The sequence below is a fragment of the Rutilus rutilus genome (assembly GCF_951802725.1).
Source record: "Rutilus rutilus genome assembly, chromosome: 25".
Classification (NCBI taxonomy): Eukaryota; Metazoa; Chordata; class Actinopteri; order Cypriniformes; family Leuciscidae; genus Rutilus; species Rutilus rutilus.
In genome coordinates this window covers 26,145,762-26,168,526 of record NC_140229.1, presented here as the reverse complement: position 1 = coordinate 26,168,526, position 22,765 = coordinate 26,145,762, and the positions used below count along the sequence as shown (strand labels likewise).

Here is a 22,765-nt window from a genome sequence, read left to right as displayed (position 1 = left end):
GTATATCTGTAAAGACACGGCACCAGTTTACACTGTGGAAAAGAAGGGGTTTCGAGACTTGATCAAAACCCTTGATCCGAGATTATGTGATACCGAAAATATGTAATATTCATGTTGTTTATCTTGTTAATTAATCTTAATTATAGAGAGAAATATTTGAAAGATGTTTAAATGTATGTAATAATACTACAGCATGCTTATACATACACCTTTTCCAATGTATCTATCTTAATAGAGAGAGGTGTGAAGGTGCCCCAGGTTGATCGTACAGTTGGGGTCTGCAAGAGTGCCTTCTCAAATACTTGGAAAAGACAGCGTGAACTGGCCATTGCTCAGGCACAACTGGGCTTGCCTGCTCATGAACTCATCACTGAGACTCCAACCAGATGGGCTTCCAGGCAACAAATGATCGAAAGGGTCATAGAGCAGGAGAAAGCTCTAACACAAGTCCTGCTGCAAGCTGACAAAAAGACCAGACATTTATCTCTGACATGGCAGGATAATGGATGTTCTTGAATCTGTGACTAAAGCATTAAGCCCTCTTGTGGAGTTCGCAGATGCCTAGGGGAACAGTACGTGAGTGTTTCATACTTGAAACCTGTGCTTCATCTTTTCAATGAGCAGGTTCTGAAGCCACAGGATGATGATACCCAGCTCACCAAGGACATCAAGGTGTGGATTCTGGACTGTTTGAATGAGAAATATGCAGACCAATCCACCCAGGAGCTGCTTGACAATGGCTTCCCTTCTCGACCCTCGCTTTAAAACCACATAGAAGCAGAGAGAGTGGACTACGTGAAGGTCAAAGCTGCAGCAGAGATGGAGAGTCTTGCAGCTGAACAAAGAAAGTCTGCAGAGGGAGTGTCATTGCCACCAGTCGAAGCTGCTGAAGAAATTCCTGCTAAGAAAAAGAAGAGGAGTTTGGGCAGCTTCTTCCAAATAAAATCACGTAAATGCCAAGCTGTTCCTCAGTCAAAGAGAGAGTCCATGGAAATGGAGCTTAACAGCTATTTACAGACAGTTGAAGTTGATGGTGAGACAAACCCCCTGGAATGGTGGAGGCAGCACAAGGCCAATTTTCCACGAGTGGCCAGCCTGGAAAAAAAATCTCTCTGCATCCCTGCCACAAGTGCCCCATCCGAGCGGGAATATCAGCACATGCCGCAGATCAGCACTGAAACCTGAGACAGCTGACCAGCTTGTATTCCTTGCTCACAAGCAACATGTAATTGTTTTGATTGAGATTCTCAAAACATATTATTACAAATTACAAATTGTGAGCAAGGAAAAATGATTATATTTATTTATTTTATATTTTTTGCTGCAAAAATATTTAACATTTTTATACTTTCAGCAAGAAGTGATTACTTTGTTTTAATATTTTATACAAAACATGTTTATGTTTGGTATTTTTTTGGGGAAAAAATATAGTATTCTTCAAGTCTTTACATATTTATATTTACTGCAGTATTTTTTTCCCAGTTACTTAAGTGTTATTTATTTTATAGCTCTGAGAAGATTACTTGAGGAGAGTTATAATAATAGTGGAATACTGTGAAATTTGTTATATTATGGTTCATCTAAACGTTGAGATTCTTTCATTTACTATATTTATCAAGTTCCAAATAAAAGAAAAAGTAATCAAACAAGGTGAAGTACTTGTCATTTGTAAAGTATTTAAGTTTTCTTAATATATAAAGCCATATTTGTCGAATTTCCAGAAAAACGACAAATAAATATCTATATCGTGATGTATATCGTTACCGCGAAATATAATTTTGGTCATACCGCCCACCCCTACCACCTACACTAAACCTGACTGATAGTGTTAACAAAAGCAAACGTGAGATAAAAACATTTGCTGAAGCAACAATGGCGCTTTAGTTTGCTGCTTTAAGTCTTTGAGCTCTTTTGTCATGACTAGTGCTTCATGGGACTCGACAAGTGCAATGCTGTACCAGGTGAGAAAAGCCACGCATATGGAGCTAGCCATGTGATACAAACATCAAAATGTATTGGTTTACAAAGGATGTAGGGATGCACTGATATGAAAATTTTGGCCGGTACCGATAAATCTTTCTATTTGAAAGCCGATAACCGATATATTGGCCGATAAATCTAAATTCAAATTTTGATATAATTTTTGAGAGCCTGATTACTAAAACAAAAGTCTCACCATTAAAAGCCATGTCCCAAGCACACAATTATAATGTTCTCATTATAATTTGATGTAGTCTATATGCACTTTACTGTATTTTCCCTTTTTGAAGTGATTCTAATCATATTTCAAGCAAATGAAACCCATCATGGTGAACAGTGCACATCTGAAGTGTCTCAGCTGACGGAAACAATACATTATTTATCGGCCAAATTCGTTAAAAATGAACATATATCGGCCGATACTGATATGGTGGCCGATATATCGTGCATCCCTAAAAGGATGTGCTATGGTAAAAGTGCAAAAGGTCATAACATATTTCCATGCGATTCCTTGCACAACACTCTACGCCCTTATTAATTAATAATCTGCCCCTGTAATCATAATTTGTGTAAAAGTAATAAACTTTGTTGGTGTTTTACTGCCTCTAGTGTTCATTTCAGCTGGAAACTGCAGTGAATTTTCAGTACAGGTATGGTTTAGGAGTTTTGCTAACATGTAGATAGAGGCACGCTTTCCAATGAGCCTGTGTTAGCTTTTTTCCTCTTTTAATGACATCCACAGAAAAGATGAGGAGGTCACTTCCTAAAGCACGTGCGGTGTTGACAGGCTGGCCTCTGGGGTCAAGGCAATGTCATGAAGCAGACGCTCTCTTTGGTAACTCGGATCTGCACATGACTTCACGTACAAACACTTTTACTGGTAAGCATATTCATGCTGAGAGACGAACGAAGGTATTATGACAGATGTATATCCGCTGCATCATATAGTATGTCTGTTCTTATACGTTTGCTCACGAACAGCAGGGAAAAGCAAGATTATTTAAAGGGGACCTATTATGCCTCTTTTCTCAAGATGTAATATAAGTCTCAGGTGTCCCCAGAATGTGTCTGAAGTTTCAGCTCAAAATACCCCACAGATCCTTTATTATAGCTTGTCCAATTTGCCCCTATTTGGGTGTGAGCAAAAACACGCCGTTTTTGTGTGTGTCCCTTTAAATGCAAATGAGCTGCTGCTGCCTTTACAGCTCGTGCTTCGGATACTCTGGCTACAACAAAACTGGAGAATCTCACGCAGCAAATATGTCAGAAATGGTCAATAGCGTGTTCAACCTTACATGTTTTACAACTTTTAGAATGCAACTGGACGTTACTGAATAGTAAGTGGATGAATGACCATAGTTGTAGTGGAGTTAAGTTGATTCAACTCATCGACTAGCATGTACCGTTATGTTAATATAAAAATCTTTCAGACATTGAAAGATGTCTTTACAAAGAAAGAGCTCTTTACATTTGTAATGTTTTTTGGCGTAGACATTGTGTATCTCCGGCTGCTACAGCGAGGAAACAGAAGTGGCGACTGCCGCGGCTCACTCGGGGTGGGATCTATGCTAATAGGGCAGATCGTTAAGAGTAAGATGACGGGGAAATCTGGAACCACTCATTTGGAGACACTGTTTATGATTTATGGGGATTATTAAAAAAAAGGAGTGGGTGGATTTACCATAATAGGCTGATTTGTTTACACACACTGTCGACACACATCGTGTTCAAACACCTTATTAAAGTGAATTTTGCATAATAGGTCCCCTTTAATAGTCATGGTAACATATCAAAATAATGATCAACTTGCTTCCAGTCTTCTTTTTTTTTCTTGACATCAAAGGAAGTTTCTTCAACCAAACTCAACGGTATTTTGGCAAACCTTCAAGTCACTTGGTAGAAGATGCCAACACAGATTGCCTCACTCTCACAAACCAGGAAGAAAACAGCTCTTTATTTTTGACCAGATAAGTCAGTACAATGTGCAATCTTACCTCTATTCCCTGGTCGATTGCCAGCTTCGCCATTCTAATCGCAATTGGCCCCTTGAAGAGAACAATCATCAAACCTTCATTAGAACAGTGTACAGTAAGAAACTGTTGAAGCTGAATTAGCGCATGGCAGCTCATACCTGCGGGATGAATTCACGGGCCAGATCCAGAGCTCGCAAATACGCAGCATCTCCACTGGGATTCTGCTCCACCGCATGGTTGACTAGGCCGAGCCTCTTGGCCTCCTCGCCGCTCAACACCCGCGCCGCAAATATCAGCTCTTTAGCTACGGACACTCCAACAGTTCGGGACAGGCGCTGAGTTCCCCCTACAGCCAGAACAATAATCTCATATTAATCTGTGACATTCAATCACATTCAAAGCATGTTTGATTATGGGGTTAGTAAGATTTTTGAATGTTTATGAAAGAACTCTCTTATGTTCACCAAGGCTGCATTTACTTAAACAGTAATACTGTGAAATATTACCACCATTTATAATAACTGTGTTCTATGTGAATTTTTTCTTCTTCCGGTGATGCAAAGCTGAATTTTCAGCATCATTACTCCAGTCTTCAGCGTCACATTATTATTATTAATGTTGAAAACGTCATATTTTTGTGAAAACAGACGATGATAATCTCTTCGAATCACTTCCTTCCAAAGACATGCCAGCAAAACTCAATGCTCAAGTTCTCTGATCGGCTAAACTATAGTGTCAAAGAGAAAGATGCAACTTCTCAGGACGCCTTTTGTTGATTCTCTGATTTCAGAAAAATGGAAACCAACATCTTTGAAGTGTTCGAAAAACTCGCCATTTGGCCACAGTTGAAGTTGGAAAATTAAGCAAAAGGTGAGTGTGGGAAGCTGATGAGGAGTGAGAACAAGAGGAGTTAGTTGCTTCATTGGTGTAAACACTATAAAAAAATACACATTGTAATTCACAACTGCAATAAAAGGCTGCATCTTAGCTCTCCATTCACAACTCCAGAAACTCATTTGTTGCACACAAATATTTAAAAGTGCTGGTCATTCATTGAAAGTGTTGTGGTTGAAGACAAGCACTCATGGCCTGTGTTTTAGCATGGTATCAACTGTGCAGCCTGAGCTTTTTTGTACAAAATTGTACAAAACGAAGCTAATTGCTTTACAATGAGTCTTGAAAATGACTGGGCCACTCGCTGCATCTATGCTCCTACAAGCCTTCATTTATTTCAATTTTCACAAAAAATTGTACTACTTAAACTAAACTACACTATTTCAGCTGGCAGTTAAAGTCACAATCCACGTACAGAAATGGAGGTAATTATGGTCACTTCAATGCAAATCAACAGAGACAAGGAAAATTGTACAAACCATTTTTTATTCAATTCAGAACAGCAAAATAAACTGAATTTGCCAGCAGACAAATGAAGGCACAACAAGTGTGCGTGTGTGTGTGTGTGTGCACGCACCCTTGCTTGAGAATCTGAAGCTGTGCTTATGACAGCTTATGACTTTACAGTTTTTAAACAATAGCAAGAATTTTATCTATTCAACAGCAGGAAATGAATTTCATTGATATCTAGGTCCCGTATGTTGAAAACATTTTAGTTGTTTTGCTAAATGGCCAAAGACGTGGCAAGTGATAAGATCAAGTTATAGTTAAGGGAAAACTGGGTATTTTTCAATTCCATTCCAAACTTCTAAACCGGTAGAAATTAAACAATAACTACATTAGAGCTCAAAATGACCAGAGTTATCAAATTCAAGGAAACAAAACAAATAAATAGCAGACTAAAATCATATTAAAAGTAGATCAAGTGACGTCTGTCAGAAAATAAGGACACTTTATGAGCGCTACATTTAAAGTCTTGGGATAAATTTCAGTTAGTTCTTCACAAACAATGATATTTTCTTCTGCATTCAGACTGCAAAATGCCACTGGTTCACAACGCCAATAGTTTGTATGTGTGGCATAACTGAAGTTTGTGATTCAGTATGTTGCCTAAAATGGAGAAAGTTTTGCTGGATGGGAATTCCAATCTGGCTACTGGCTTCAGGAGACTTGGAATATACTATTACAGTATATAGTTGGAGTAGTAATCAAATGGACTAATTTATGGTTCTTTCTGTGGTGTTTTTTTTTGGAGTTGAGAGACTTATACTTGACCTATTGTTGTATGGAAACCCTAAATTTTTGAACAACAGACAGTTTTGGAAAAACATGACAATGAATAAATCTTTTAATGCGTTGTCAGTTATAACTCAGCCATTTACATGTTGATTTCCTGAAGACTGTAAACCAGGGGTTTCAAACATACGGCCCGGCCTGGGGGATGATGTGAACAAATAATAGAAAGTAGAGATGCACCGATCAACCGGGGCACAAGTCGGAGCGGTTTTAAGTTTTATTTTGGCCGATCTCTATTCTGGACTTGCACAAAAACTGTTTTGCAATTATTTCCCAAAATGTCATTTGTGTGGGAAATATTACAGAGTCTGTAAACAGGACGTTGACACAGGCCAGAGACGTGACACGCTGAAGACGGTGGCAAAGACAACACAGACGCTCAAGCAGAGCAAAAACTGTCCCAGACACAGAAAGCTCACCGTTTCTGTAGGAACACAGGACGTATAGGAAGAAAAGATGGTGGTAGGGGTTTATATGAATATCTATGAAGGGAACTGTCTTCAGAATAGTTTCGATAGCATTTCCTTGTCCTCTTACGTCCGTATAAAGTAGCGTTTACACATGCAGCGCTGATTTGTGTACAGCGCTAAACAAGGAAACGCTATATTGCTGCTGTTTCATAAGCGCCACCTACTGGCAAAAGGGTGAATTTGCATTTTCATTCAGTCCGTCTGCTGTTTTTGGTTCGTGCAGGCGTCTTCTAGAGTAATTATAGCATCATTTCATTAAAACAAAAGTCAGACCATTCTGTTTTTGCGTAAAATCTTGAAGTTATACAATCTAATTTAAACAACTGTTCGTGCTGCATCTGTGCAGCATCTTTGTTTGCACCATGATGCAAATGTGGTTGCCTCTAATTTCAAATGTCTACAGATTTCTGTTTCTGTACCTGTTGCAGAGCAAATAAACAACAAACAAATTTCCTTAAAGAAAAAATTAATTCCTTAAAGAAAAAATCTAAATCAAAATCTAATAAAAAATATTCAATAAAACATTAAAAAATTTTTTATAAAATCTTTTCACGGTAAAAAGGCAGTTTTCACAGAGCAGTGTGTTTTATTGATTTGTAGTTTGTAAGGTTAATATTAATGTAGGCCAATTGTCAGCGGTTTAAACATGTTGGATGGTTATCTTTTTTCCGCATCTGGCCCTCATCCTAAAATGGGATTGACAACCCTGAACACTGTAGGGCTTTGAAAAGCTGTTTTCATATTATTCAAATCAATATTTATCTTTTCTAAGACAACTTGCATTCATAATCTTTGAATCATGAATCTTTTCTTGAGAAATTTGCAGTTATGGCATGTAACCGCAACTTACAAGGACAGGTTCCTTTCACAATTGTAATCAGGCCATCTCTTGACTCCGTTGCACAACTCTTGCACAACTCAAGATCTTGTGTGAGAAAGATGTTTACACATGAAAGCGCAGAGACGTGTTGCATAAGTGCTCACTAATAAAGCAGTTCACAACCCTCCACGGGCGACTGCCACCACTTTATTCATCTCGTTTCTGTCGTCGGTCTCATCTTTCTCAAACGCTCTCAAACTCACACAGTTTGATCCGACCCATTTTAATTCAAGTAACATCTTCCAATAAGGCCGATCGTTACAGACATACAAACACAACCATGAGCAATGACGAGATCTAGTTATACTGCAATCCTCTCATTTCATTAGTCATCCTTCTGTTTCACAGACAAAACTATTTCTTTGGCTTCCTACTAAATAGTTCTCATCATAATTGTTGATGTTAGAGAACTACAGTCATAGATGAAGAACAGTCGATCAAATGCGTTTCATGTATTAGTGAATTCTTTTAGACTAAACTCCAAACAACATTTCGTTACGCGGCAGAGATTTAGCAAGAAATTCAGGGAAATTATTGCATCACATCAGTCCTGGCTTGTGAGAAAGTGGCCTTTGCCTTTATACGATGCATTTACAACACCAACCAGAAAAAGAAAAAGAAAAAAAAAGAAAGAAGAAGATTACCATAAACGGTGTCAACATGCAGAAGAAAGACTAAGGGCAAAGAGTGTGACGGAGGTCAGCGCAGGGTTGTTTTGAAATCAAGCAGAGGCTGGTAAGTGTTACACATTTCATTCCAAGAAACCGGAGAGGCCGTCAAGAAAGAGCGTCACAGTCAAACATGTGCTCGAGTTCCTGGAAGGGCTACACAATCCCTGCAACCTTTAATCTAATCTGGTCAAATTTGACAAGGGCGAGAGACCGCAGATGCATGGACTAGGCATAACCAGTGAAGTGATCGCACTTCTACTTTCAAATAACATGTACATTTTACGTACAATGTTTTGGTTTTGCTTTGGGGTCTTGAGTAACAGCCCATAATAAGGGCCTAATTCCTGGAAAGAAACTTATTTCTTTGGACAAATTATGGGTCTCATTCATAAAGCACATGCAACTGTGCAAATTATTCTTATATAAGGCTTGGGATTAAGGAATGAAGCCCAATGTTTGCAAGTAAACCTGTAAATACCGATATTCAAAAATGTGTTTTTTTATTGATATATGTGCACACACTTTTATTTAACTACTGAGTAATGCCACACAAACACTCTTTTAAAGATAATTAAGATAAGATACAAGTTTGTCTTTCACACCATGAGAAAATAAAAAGTCAAGCACACACAAATCATCTACTGTAACACTCCAACCCATTTAACTGGTATCACTGCTTTTCGCACTATTAAAAGGTGAGTCATTTATGTCATATGTCTGCACATTTATCCAGGCCTATTCCACTGGCCTGGGCTGACCTTCTGTTCCTCCCCCATTCCCAGCACAGGACAGGAAGTATGAAAAACTATGAAAATAAGCAAGTGAAGCGATCTGCCCGCCTACAATATCATGACTTAGAGAGAAAGTTCATCTGAAAATCAAAATTGTCATCAAAACCATTTGTTAACAGGGCCTGAATTTCGGCACGCAATTGTGCATAATTTGACACATTCCTGCGGGTTTCGTGATTATAAAGCGGGATATTCCCGCAAACATTTATGCAGTAGCATGTTGGTTAAATGATTGAATGAATCCAGATTATCAGAGCAAATCAGCAATTTGAAAACTTTCTGTGAGACGTTATTTCACAAAAAGTGCGAGTGATTCAGCTGTGCCTCATCTTCTCTCTCTCTCTCTCTCTCTCTCTCTCGCTCTTTTTCTTAAAATGCGCATATTGCTTCACATTAGGGTTGGGAATCGAAAATCGATTCCAATTCAGGATTCGGATACTTGTTATAAAATTACAATTTCCTACTGTGCATGAATACTGAATTGATTTTTCTTTTGTTTCTTCTTGCGCTTGAACGGACAAATACACACAAAAATGATGTCAAAACATTCCTGTAAACACAGTGGGGTATGACATGAGTGAATATAAACAGTTGAGAAGGGAACGGATGCGTGCATGAGGTCTTAAAGTGACAGCAGCCTAATACACCTGCTGCCGTCTGTGTCATCAACGTTAATCAAACAACAAAAGACAAAGAAAATCACTCATTGATCTTGACTAAAAAACTTTGGTACCTTTAATAAGGATCAATCTATATTTTATTTATAAAAAGAAAACTATGCAGTATTATTTTAATTTTGTACTATTGCTAATTTTGCTCTTACTTTGTAAATTTGTTCTTATTGTATTACTGACTGAATAATGTTTTAACATGTATATTAGTCTAGTTTATTAGTTAGTTGTTCTTTAGGCTGCTGATTTTGTTCACTCAGATGCAACAGACAAGAATAAAGATGTTTCATATCTACAACATGTTTGACTTTTTTTTTGTTGCCATATTGGAATCGAAACTGGGAATCGATAAGCAGAATCGGAATATTGGAATCGAAATTGCTAAAATTCAAACGATCCCCAACCCTGCTTCACATCACCACATCACATCCGCTCTGCAAGCTGCGTTACAAGGCATTAGCTCACGTTTCAGGACAGTTGAGGGAATTGTCACTTGCCAATTCAGGACAGTGTTGCATCATCACTAAAGTTTATCATTTGCACGTCATTTTAAGTCTTACCCATTTAAACATTTACGCAATTTTAAACTTGTGCGCTCTCAGCCAAAGCGCGCGCATGTAACGCCGCCTCTCAAACAGATCGCGAGTGTCAATTTGAGGGTTTTTTCGTGACTTATTACGCTTAGACAAATACACCCAAAATTGTCAAAATGCCCATCTTGGCGAGTATTCACGTAAACACAGTCAGTCATATCTTAAGTGAATGTAAACAAATGAGAAAGACGGTACATGTGCTACAGTATTTTAAATCCGTGCTTAAAGAAAGCTTAATATAACTGCTGCTGTCTATCATCAATGTTAAACAAACAACCAAAGAAAATCACTCACTTCTCTTGACTGAATAACTGTATAGATTAAATATAGATTATTCCTTATTAAAGTTAAGACTATGCAGAGATATTTTATATCTGATTATTCTATTTCTGTGGTATTTCTTACCTGAATACTACTGTTAGACCTATCTGCAAAATGTACAGCACTGTTTAATAATTTCATTTGTTTCTTTATTCTATTGTATTTACTTGTGCTACTGCTTGTAGTCTCTGTATTTGTTCCTGTTCTTTATTTGGTCTTGTTTTTAACTCTCTCTAAATTCAGTTCAAAGTTTGAAATCAAGCTTTCTTATGTTGTGTGTAAGCTATTGCAACAAAATTACCCCATTGTAAAAACACAAATACATTGAGCAAACATTTAGGTAACATCTTTTTTAAAACATGTACACAAATGCAATAAACAGCAATAAACCGAGATAGCTCAATCTGAAACCGGTTGCAACAGTCCTTCTAAAGAATCTGGGTCTTTTAGAGAAGTGTTGGCACTCATGCATCATATGCTAGAATTCGAAATGCAATGTCGACCGATTCATTTGTGTTCCTCAGAAGAAAGAAAGTCATACAGGATTGGGACAACTTAAGTTGTGAGTAAATGAAGTTGTGACACACTTGAGGTGAGTAAATTAAGTTGTGACACACTTGAGGTGAGTAAATGAAGTTGTAACTCACTTAAGGTGAGTAAATGATGATATGATTTTCTTCTTGAGAAGTGGGGCTTATCAGTGCCTGGAACTACTAAATATCAAATAAACATTGCTTGTAAGGTTGTGAAAAACTACACATTTGCAAAATTGACTAGTTGATCAGGCACCACACCAAAACTGATTTACTAGATTTAAGGAAGCCCACTATAATTAAGCTACTTTTGTGACATGAGGGCAAAAAAAAAAAAAAAAAAAAAGCATGATAATTAAAGCATTGCAGCTAAAAAATATTAAAACTTAAAAAAGAAAAATAATACCATAGATTCCCGCCTCTGGCCCGTCTCTAAGTATACGACACCTGCTCTATTTCTGACCATCTAAATCATGTTTATTTTGGTATAATTTGACAGTGGTTTCAAAAGCTTTCATGAGTCAAATGTGATTTTCCACTAAATCTGGTTACAAAAATAAATATGCTTTTTAGAAAGCCATGGTCTAGAAAAGCTCTTATATGGCAATGCAAATGGATATTGAAAATTTTAATCTCATTGTGATTTAATTTGCAGGAGAGCAGCAGATTCATTGTGCAATCACACAACTAGGATGGATTATGAATGAGATACTGTATATTGCATCGGTAGATGGACAAAAGTAACCTTGTCAGCAGTGCTAACTGCAAATTGCACATGCAAATAGTGTGTGGGGAGGGGCTAAATAGCAGATATTACAAATACAACACATGATCATTGGAAATATTTGCCTCAAATTCTTTGCAAAACTGCACAAAACATACCCATGCATACAATTTTCCATCTGAAATGAACACTAAAAAAATTTTCTTCCGCTTATGGGGGCACAATTTATGGGGGCAGATTATCGATTAATAGAGTCTTATCTTTGAGTGGTTTCTTTGCTCAATACCATGTTATAATATCAAAACACTTTTGTCAAACTAATACACTTTGACATTTGCATCACATAACAAGCTCAACCAACATGGTTGCTTCAGCATTTGCTTTTGTTAACACTCTCTGTTATGTTTAGTGTAGGGTTTACTGTCGGTGGTACTCGGTACTCTACCTTTTAACACCACTCAACAGACATTTAATTTTCGAACTGCCATCAAACGTACAACAACCAACGCAATAAAACGTTGAAAACCAGATTCACGTTCATTGGTTTCAGATTGAATACACCTTAACACCACTCACTGGACATTTCACTATGAAAGTGTAGCAAAACATGCAAGCAGCAATGTAATATTTTGCCACATGCACGCATTTCCAATGAACATGGGTTTTAGACTTCATGGTATCCATAAATCAATCAATAAAACTCTTGTTCTCTTGCAATTCTATAAGTGTTATATTATCAACACAATTCATAATCTTTTAGCGGTGAAAAACATTTTGATGATGTTGATTGATATACATTAATATGCCCAATCCCAATCCTAAAAGATCATTATAGAGGAGTTACTCTGTAGTAGAACTGCATGGATGTTTCTAGTAATACGGATCACCTTGTTGATTGGATTGTGTGGTTAGGGGTGGAGACTCTGCAGGAAGGTGGCTGTAGAGCTGGTCGGAAATGCAGCAACTATCGCCAAAACTCTCAAAATGTCTTCATGAAACAGGAGACACATGGAACATCTCTGGACAAAACTTCATTCATTTCCATTAATTTTCTTTATTGAAGATATTTTGAAGTATTAGTATAATAACCATGACAAAACAAGTTTTGTCTCTTATTGATTAAAACACTGTCTCATCACCCGGCTTGGTGTCCTGGCATCTAGGAACCCCGATGTGAACACTTTTGTGGGGAGAGTCTGTAGGATGGATTTTCAAAGACCATACTGTCATGTTTAACAGCCTTTTCCTCCAGTTTACAATTTTACTGTCAGCCCAGGAATTTGTACAGTTCTAGGGGTGACTTGGCTCCTACAATATCCTATAACTTCTTTGGGTGTTCCCTTATATAATTCTTTGATAGGTCAAGGTCTTTGACTGGTCGCCAACAACATCTGTGTGAATAACCTCTAAAGCAACAACAGTAGACGATTGAGCTTTGAGGTTTAATACCTTTTTCCCTTCATATTTCACTTCATAAGGGCCAAACAGGCTGTGAAATCGGTCCTCTCGAGTGGAAGGTCTCTACTGATCTTCCTCGCTCTTAGAAGAGTTCCCACTCTGACTGGCTTTGTGTGTCTCTTGGGTCAATAATGTTGACACTCATGCCTCATATGCTAGAATCCTCGTAAAAGATTTAAATTCTACTTCAAACTAAGAGTTCAGAGTTCTTGTCATTGAACACTTCTAACCGTGAAGCGAACCTTTCTTCCTCAGAAGAAAGAAAGTCATACAGGATTGGAACAACTTAAGGGTGAGTAACTGATGATAGAATTTTCATTTTTGGCTGAAAAGACCATGTTTCTAAGTTGTTCCCATGTGTATAGAAAGAGTCCTGGCCACTGATATATGTACTGCGGTACAAACAGTATCAAAATAATAATCATCACTGCTAGAAGCATTTCTATTGTCCCAAGTTGACTTCCTAAAGACTCAGGTTCTGTGCAGCTTTAAAAGCATTGAAAGTTTGTTATGACCTACAAAATCTCTAAGGAAGAGCCAAAATCATGGTCCGCCCTGCCCGGCTCAATTGGCATATTCATTTGTGCCGAAGGCATGTGGCCCTGTGGTTGGTCAGTCCAGGGCGTGAATATTCCTTCGCATAACAGTTGCTATTCTGACTCCACCATGTGCTGAGTCATTGGAAACCAGATTCATGCAGGGAAAAGGCTGGCCTGACACAGGCTATGATCCCAAATACACTTAATTCAATACCACTAACTGTTTTTTTAAGGTTTTTCAAACTCAGAAGACTCAAGACTTCATGTGGATGACTGTAATATCCTTTGTAATCTTGCAATTTTCCAAAAGCTACCAATCAAGCCCTATTTGGCAATCAGGGAGTCAATTAAATAATTAACCTTGGAGAAGCAACTTGGCCAATTCCAAGTCATTTAAGAAGTCAAGTAATTAAAGAAATCAAAGTTCTGTCGTCATTTACTCACTAGCTCTTTTCCATACAATAGTTGGTATAGCGACCACTTCTCCAAAACTTACACATGCACAACACACAATTAAATAACCATAAAATTAGACCTTATGACTCACAATAAGCAATACTCAGTCCTCTTTACACTATAAATCCTCTTTATTATGCTTTTTTTTTTTCATGTTCATCTTTCTTTAGTGTGTAATGTTGCTGTTTGAGCATGAAAAAGGTCTGCAAAGTTTCAAAGTCCCTCCAGCGGGAGTTATTCTCTATATCAGTGTCACTGTTTCTGAACTCCCTGAAACGACTCTATTGTAGTCTTGAGTTTCTTCCGGGAACAAACACGTCACAATATTCCTCATTTAAATAATTAATATGCAGAATAAAGGGGCGGGGCCAGGTTGAGTGAGTTAGTAGTGTGTTGAAACTGGCAGTTATGTAAGGGGAGGGACATTTCCCAAGCGCATCAAAGTGGTTGACCAATCACAACACACTAGTCCAGCCGACCAATCAGAGCACATTGTGGTTTTCATAAGGAGGGGCTTCATAGAGAGAGGAACTACACAGAGCGTTACCGACAGACTGGGAAGAGACGAGCCGCAACAATGGAGAATATGGGGAAAATAATGTGAAAGGGGCTCTATTGCAGATAACTTATGTTTTATTTTTTGGTAATGGACAGTTGTTAAATAAGCAGGGTAATAAAATAAATTCTCCTAATATGTTCCATTTTATGTAGATAATATTGTTGTTTTTTTTTGGTTGCACCATTCTTTATTTGGATGGAGTTGAATATAGAAAGTATAGAAATGGATGTCCACACAAATTCAAAAATGAGAGGTTCACCTCTTCAGATGTGCCAGGTCAATGAGGAAATTGGATCAAGGGTACAAAACAGCACGACAAAAAAAAAAAAAAAAAAGCAACAAAAAAAGAAGCCTTGTGCTGATGTCTTCGCTACTCTTTTTTCAGGGACTCTCAGCCCGCCGAATAAACCTCTGACTGGTTGGGTGGATGCCAAGGCTCTGGTGACCTATTTCCATCCTGAAGAGAGAAAACCTCTGGCTGCAAGTCAAGCCTTGAGTGATAACCATACAGGCTGTCTGGACGGAGATTATTCTCAAACAAAGGGTATTTTTCTAACTCAACCACATGTACAGAGATCTAAGGAAACTGGAAAAAACTGCCACTGGTTCTCACCCAACAAAAAATTCTTCCATAACAAATCTGCTTGTTGCAGAATAGTCCTACAAATTCATGAGCCACAGTGGCCCCAGAAGTCTTTGAACACTTACTGTAAGCCACATCTGAACATGTCTAAATGTCACTGCATTAGATAACATAATATCAAACCAGGTGGCATCAGTAAACAATGCTAACACTTTACTTAAAAGCCTTCATGTATAATTAATTATAAAAGTATTTTTAATGCATTAATTATGCCTTGTAATGCACCTTATTATGCAATGTATAATCTCACTATTAATTGAAACCACAGTTATAATACATTATAATATTTATCTACCTTTAGAAAGTATAATGCATTAAAACACGACAAACAACCATTAAAGATGCAACAAGGCATCTGCAAATACTATAATGCATTTTAACTTGTCACACATTCACCACCTTCTTCACCGTCTGTCTCTGCACTACATTACCCAGGATCCTCTTTGGCGCACCTGCACACACTCTCCCCTGAGTAATTATCATCACCACCTGCACCTCGTCTTCTCACCCCTTTATATTCAGCACTCACCCTTCAGTCATGGTCTGGTCTCGTCTATACTAAGACTCACAGACTCATCTCGCTACTTACCATGATATTTACCTGTGTTACCTTCAGTCGTCCGTCTATCTCCAGTCATCAGCCATCATCTACCTGCATCAGAGAGACTGTATTATCCTTCAGTTAAGTTCCAGTATCCTTCTGCTAGTTTTCAACTCACCTACTTAACACCTGGTTCTGTGCTTCTGTCTATAATAAAGATTGTCACATCTCGTCTGAACCTGTTCATTCCGTGACAGAAGACCAGACCACAAAATGCAGAACCCCAGACCACAAAATGCAGAACCCCACGGAATCCACTATGCTCTTCCAGGACGATCGGACTCTGGAGGAGTATGTTGAGTTTTACCTAGGTCTCTTTCAGGACGTAAGTTGGGGTGAAGAGGATCTAAAGCTGCAGTTTTGGAGTGGTTTGGAAGATCCTCTCGCACAGATACTGATGTTGGACTATATTCACTTAACATTCGTGGAGTTCATTGACCGCACGTTGTGGGTGTGTGGTTCCTCACTCACTGTGGGAGTCGTTCAGCCCGATCTTCACCTCCAGCCCGATCTCCCGATCACACCTCCCGTCGCCATCCATGGTTCTAAGGAAATTAATCTAATCGACTTCTTCACTGAACCGGAACTCCCCATAATCAGTCCAGCCAAGCCTGCACTTCACGCCAGTCCAGCCGAGCCTGCACTTCACGCCAGTCCTGCCAAGACTGAGAGCGTCATGCCCGCCGAGCCTGAGTCTGTGAGCGTCATGCCCCGCGAGCCAGAGCCAAAACCCTCTTCCCCACTTCCTTCGCCGTTGGTCCCGACCAGTCCTGAATTGCCTTCGTCGCTGGTTTCATCCAGCCCTGAATCGCCTTTGCCGCAGACCTCCTCCAACCCCGAGCCAAAACCCCATAACTATCCCAATAAAAAAAAATTGGGGGGGGGGGCAGTACGTCCTCTAAGGGGACCATGGAGGTCGTGTCGACAGGGTCCCCTGTACCACCTGGTCCATCTGAACAGCTGTCTCCGCCATGGCCGCCCGAAGGGCTGTCTCCGCCATGGCCACCTGAAGGGTTATCTCCGTCATGGCCACCCGAAGGGTCGTCTCCGCCATGGCCACCAGAAGGGACGTCTCCACCATGGCCCCCTGACCAGCCTGCTCCGCCTGGACCTCCCGAGGGATGGTCTCCTGCTCCGCCATGGCCCCCTGACCAGCCTGCTCCACCTGGACCGCCCGAGGGATGGTCTCCTGCTTCGCCATGGCCACCTCCTCAGCCTGCTTCGCCATGGCCACCTCCTCAGCCTGCTTCGCCATGGCCACCTCCTCAGCCTGCACCGCCATGGTCTCCTCCTCGTCCTGCTCTGCCGTGGTCAGCGATACCATCCTGGAGTCTCCTGTCTGTCGTCTCCCTGTCCACCCTCCGGTCACAGACTCCGGGATGCCCACCCCGTGTTCTGCCTTCTACGGCGCGGTTCGCGCCTAGCGGGAGGGGGGGAGTAATGTCACATTCACCACCTTCTTCACCGTCTGTCTCTGCACTACATTACCCAGGATCCTCTTTGGCGCACCTGCACACCTGCACTCACTCTCCCCTGAGTAATTATCATCACCACCTGCACCTCGTCTTCTCACCCCTTTATATTCAGCACTCACCCTTCAGTCATGGTCTGGTCTCGTCTATACTAAGACTCTCAGACTCGCTACTCGCTACTTACCATGATATTTACCTGTGTTATCCTCATCGTCAGCCTCAGCCCGTCTTCTCCTGCCTTCTTCAGTCCTCTGTCATCATCTACCTGCATCAGAGAGACTGTATTATCCTTCAGTTAAGTTCCAGTATCCTTCTGCTAGTTTTCAACTCACCTACTTAACACCTGGTTCCGTGCTCCTGTCTATAATAAAGATTGTCACTCACATCTCGTGTGAACCTGTTCATTCCGTGACATAACTCTGGTTATAATCATGTAATAAAAGATGTAATGCATTATAATGTACATTATGAATACCTTTATAATGAATTATAAATGAAGGCTTTAAGTGTAACCCAACTAGCTTCAGTCAAGATAAAAAAATAAAAAAAACGTTTGACGTAAATGTATTTTAATGCCTAAATAACACAGCAGTGTTTGACAATGGCAACAAAAAGCAGAGCAGTAACCGCTGAGACAACGCAGTGATGCTCATTTTTAAACACTTCCCAAATACTTTTAATTTATGTATCGAACAAGATACATGTACCGAATTATAGACATAGTATGGAACGATATGATATTAATGCCTTGCTGTCTACATGGACTACTGCCTATAAGGCAGCATACTAACTGAGATGGAAGTATACTAATGAATTCCCTCAAAATAACAATTAAGTGCCTCTATTATGCTTTTTTGGATATTACCTTTCTTTCATGCGCAGAAATCATTTTACAACAGAGTTCATGTATGAAATATTCATATGCCACCAATCCCATCGTATGAATGATCGGACGACGATAAACTTGGATTAAAACAATCGGCATTTGAATATTACGGCCATATAAATTCACAGCTCAGAAGCCTTGCTCCCAGAGTTTACAACATGGAGGAGAAACAACCCGACCAAGAAGAAAAAATAATCTCATGATAGAGAAATAGATCATAAACCAAAAAACACCCATTAACGTCGTAATCGTAAACTATTTTATTCTTAAATTCGTAAATTATTATATAACCATTTAATACAATTAATGCATTGTTAATGTAATGGATATGATAGGCTATATGACACTTTTGATGGATTAATACTATCAGTTAAACGGATCAAGTAATTTTAAAAAACACGCTACACATATCAGTCAAAATTGACCAATCAGAGCAGAGTAGACCAATCACAACAGACTGGGTCATCTGACCAATCAGAGCAGAGTAGACCAATCACAACAGACTGGGTCATCTGACCAATCAGAGCAGAGTAGACCAATCACAACAGACTGGGTCATCTGACCAATCAGAGCAGAGTAGACCAATCACAACAGACTGGGTCATCTGACCAATCAGAGCAGAGTAGACCAATCACAACAGACTGGGCCATCTGACCAATGAGAGCAGAGTAGACCAATCACAACAGACTGGGTCATCTGACCAATCAGAGCAGAGTAGACCAATCACAACAGACTGGATCATCTGACCAATCAGAGCAGAGTAGACCAATCACAACAGACTGGGTCATCTGACCAATCAGAGCAGAGTAGACCAATCACAACAGACTAGACCATCTGACCAATCAGAGCAGAGTAGACCAATCACAACAGACTGGGCCATCTGACCAATCAGAGCAGAGCAGACCAATCACAACAGACTGGGTCATCTGACCAATCAGAGCAGAGTAGACCAATCACAACAGACTAGACCATCTGACCAATCAGAGCAGAGTAGACCAATCACAACAGACTGGGCCATCTGACCAATCAGAGCAGAGCAGACCAATCACAACAGACTGGGTCATCTGACCAATCAGAGCAGAGTAGACCAATCACAACAGCCTGGGCCATCTGACCAATCAGAGCAGAGTAGACCAATCACAACAGCCTGGGTCATCTGACCAATCAGAGCAGAGGAAGCTCTCAGAAAGGAGGGGTTTAGTGTGGAAGCCGGTTTCTATGACAGAATAAAAAATAAAAAAGGTAATTGTTACTTTTTATCTCGCAATTCTGACTTTTTTTCTCGGAATTGTGTGATATAGGCTAGGCTACAGTCGCAACTGCAAGTTATTAAGTTGGAATTGTGAGATTTAAACTCGCAATTCTGAGAAAAAAAGTCCAAAATTGCGAGATGTAAACTTGCAATTGTGAGCTAAAAAGTCACAATTATCTTTTAAAATGTTTTTATTCTGTGACGGAAACAAGCTTCCAAAGTTTAGAGAGACAGAATCCTTTATCGAACCGTTTCAGACACTGGAGAAAAGAGCTGATGCTGAAATGTATTTTATAAGAAAATGAAAGCATTTCTTGACCTCGGATGCATGTAAACTTCAGTTAGGGGAGACTCCAAAACAAAATTATTTTAGGAACCACTGATTAGGATTAGGAACCAGGAAAAATTATTAAAAAGCTCCAAAAAACTAGTTTAAAAAAGTAAATGAATCATTTGCAGCAAGACCATAGTGTAGCTCTTAATCCAGTGCCAAACAATCCAGAAGACAATTTATCACTCATTTGACTTTCAGAAGACAGAAGATATTACAGAAAACATTACAAATAAAAATACAGAGAGAGGCACTTACCAGCGCCTGGGATGATGGCTAATTTAGTTTCAACTAGTCCCATCTTAGCAGAGGTGGCTGTAAAACAGGTCGAAGTGCGGGGAATTAGTTAGCCCAGGTTTTTTCAAATGAGATAAATGTCTAGTGTGGCATCACAACATTTGTATAAATTCTTATTGTATAAATTAAATCAATTTTTATTGATAATACTGTAATAATAATAAGATTCTCTCTGTTTTGTAATTTTGAAGGCAATGGTAAAAAAAAAAAAAAAAAAAGTACAAAAGCAATTTGACAAATTGCTTTAAATCTCCCTAAATGATATGTTCCTGTAGGTCGACCTGGTACAGCATGGTGCTAGCAACAGCATTGCCATGGGAACACACTTACTCTACAGAGAAATAAACTGAGAAATAATAACACAAAAAAACACTTAAAGGCATTAAATCATTTCTACATTTTTGTTTACAGCATGGCAACTTTGAGTCACATTTCACCAATTATGATACTAAAATAGCTACAAATGAAAAGAAGGTGCCTTGTGTGTAACCATATGGTGTGAATTGAGCATTGCAGGAGACTTGTTATCGCATCATTTCTATCTAAATCTGGGTGTGTGAAGGGAACATATGAAAGACGACATCTGCTAACTGACAGCATAATGAAGAAATGCGAATTTATTTAAAGTCCCCCTGTGGTGAAAATCCAGCTTTTAATGTTGTTTACATGTCTATGTGGTGTTTTTAATGTGCTTTAAGACAAACCATGTGTAAGTTCATAAGTCGACACCATTGCTGAGTATTTTCTCCAAAGACAGTCTCAAAAACACGCTTTGAAATCGCTGGTGTTTCTGACGTCACAAACTACCTTGTAACCAATCAGATCAACGTGTGATCGTCAACCAGTGGATCTCTGAGCTGAGTGAGTGAGTGGAGGCGGGGCTCATTTGCATATTCATAGAGCCACGTTTACTAAAGTAGGCAAGGGTGTCGAGTTACATTCAAGATATTTTAAGGCATGAAGAATTTTTCAAGGAAAAACTTAAATATGTAATTTTGCTGATCAAAGATAAGTTTTAAGGGATAAAATTATTGACCACAAGGAGACTTTAAAGGAATAGCTCACCCAAAAATTAGCCATCCTAGGTGTACATGACTTTCTTCTTCCAGCTCAACACAATCGGGGTTATATTAGAAAATATCCTGGCTCTGCCCAGTTTTGTAATGGCATTGAATAGTCGGGTCAGAGGTCACTCTTCCGCTGGAACTAGACTCGCGTACAGCCGTTACCGGAAGCCAGTGATTATAGTTTATGAAGTTATATGGATATTTTTCCTACACAAACGCATGGCTTCGCTTCAGAAGGCCTTTATTAACCCACAGGAGTCGTATGGATTACTTTTATGATGGATGGATGTGCTTTTTTTGGTTTCAAAAACTCGGGCACTATTCAGTGCCATTATAAAGCTTGGAAGAGCCAGGATATTTTGTAATATAACCAAGATCAATTCATTAATTTATAAAACCATTAAATAATTTTGGGTTGTTGTTCCACACTTTATCAGAGATTAGACCTTCACTACTCCTGATTTCCAGTGGAATCAGCGGCCGGTTGCATAAATTAGTCATCAAATTTTTTCTTTAAGACTGTTCCTACCTTTTTACAGTCAGTCTTAACATAGTGGCTAAGGTTATGCAACTGGCCCCTGGACTAACTTCGAGGATAACACTAATCTCTAATATGGATTCACATTGGAGGCACATGGCAACAATAATATTCTGTATTTATTCTGCAATCATTCATTTTGCACTGTGTGATCAGCTTCAGGTTGTGTTCATATAACCTTACGAGGAAAACCATAAAAGAAACAAGTACCTGCCACTCTGATGTCACAGGCAAGAGCCATTTCAAGACCCCCTCCAAGAGCCGCCCCATCTAAAGCTGCAATCGTTGGCATGGGAAGAGTACCTGAAAAACATTTAATCAATGCTAAATCTGTTACCCATTAAAGAGGTGCAGTGAGCCATTTCTGCTGAACGCTGTAATATCTGAAATCACCAAAACAAACACGCTCCTACACAAAAGGATCACACCCTATCTTGACGCCTTCGCCCCCACATTCACAGACAACGACTTTGGCAGAATCTGCTGTGCCTGCGGCCCGAGGGTATGATGTCATCAATAAGTGAAAGCAGTTTGTGTTACTATGATAATTCAGGTTGAATGTCTAATTGTTATCTAGCTCCTCTACTCCTTCGGTGGGAAAGTCCCTTCCATCCCAAAAAACAAACACAGTTTTCATGAACAGCTCCCTACATAACACGATAGTCCAAGTAACTAATATATTACAAATGTGACAAGATTCAGGGGTTATAGTGATCACTAAAAGGGGAACCAGAAGAAAAACCTTGGAGGAGGAGGTTTAGACGTTTCAGGCTTATAATAATAATAATAATAATAATGCAAATGAACAAACAAGCAAAGGTGACACACGAGTATTCACCTTATTTTTAACGGAAATACGGACGCAGCCA

General features: G+C 39.3%; 1 protein-coding gene across 1 annotated transcript in view; it reads right to left on the bottom strand.

Moving 5' to 3' along the window:
* auh (AU RNA binding protein/enoyl-CoA hydratase) overlaps positions 1 to 22,765 on the bottom strand; it is a 33,949-nt gene that overhangs the window by 3,538 nt on the left and 7,646 nt on the right. The window contains exons 5-8 of the mRNA XM_084400306.1: positions 22,107 to 22,199; positions 20,253 to 20,309; positions 4,112 to 4,299; positions 3,975 to 4,025 (exon numbers count right to left, since the gene is read on the bottom strand). Of these exons, the coding sequence (XP_084256432.1) occupies positions 3,975 to 4,025; positions 4,112 to 4,299; positions 20,253 to 20,309; positions 22,107 to 22,199 (389 nt within the window). The remainder of the gene's footprint in view (positions 1 to 3,974; positions 4,026 to 4,111; positions 4,300 to 20,252; positions 20,310 to 22,106; positions 22,200 to 22,765) is intronic.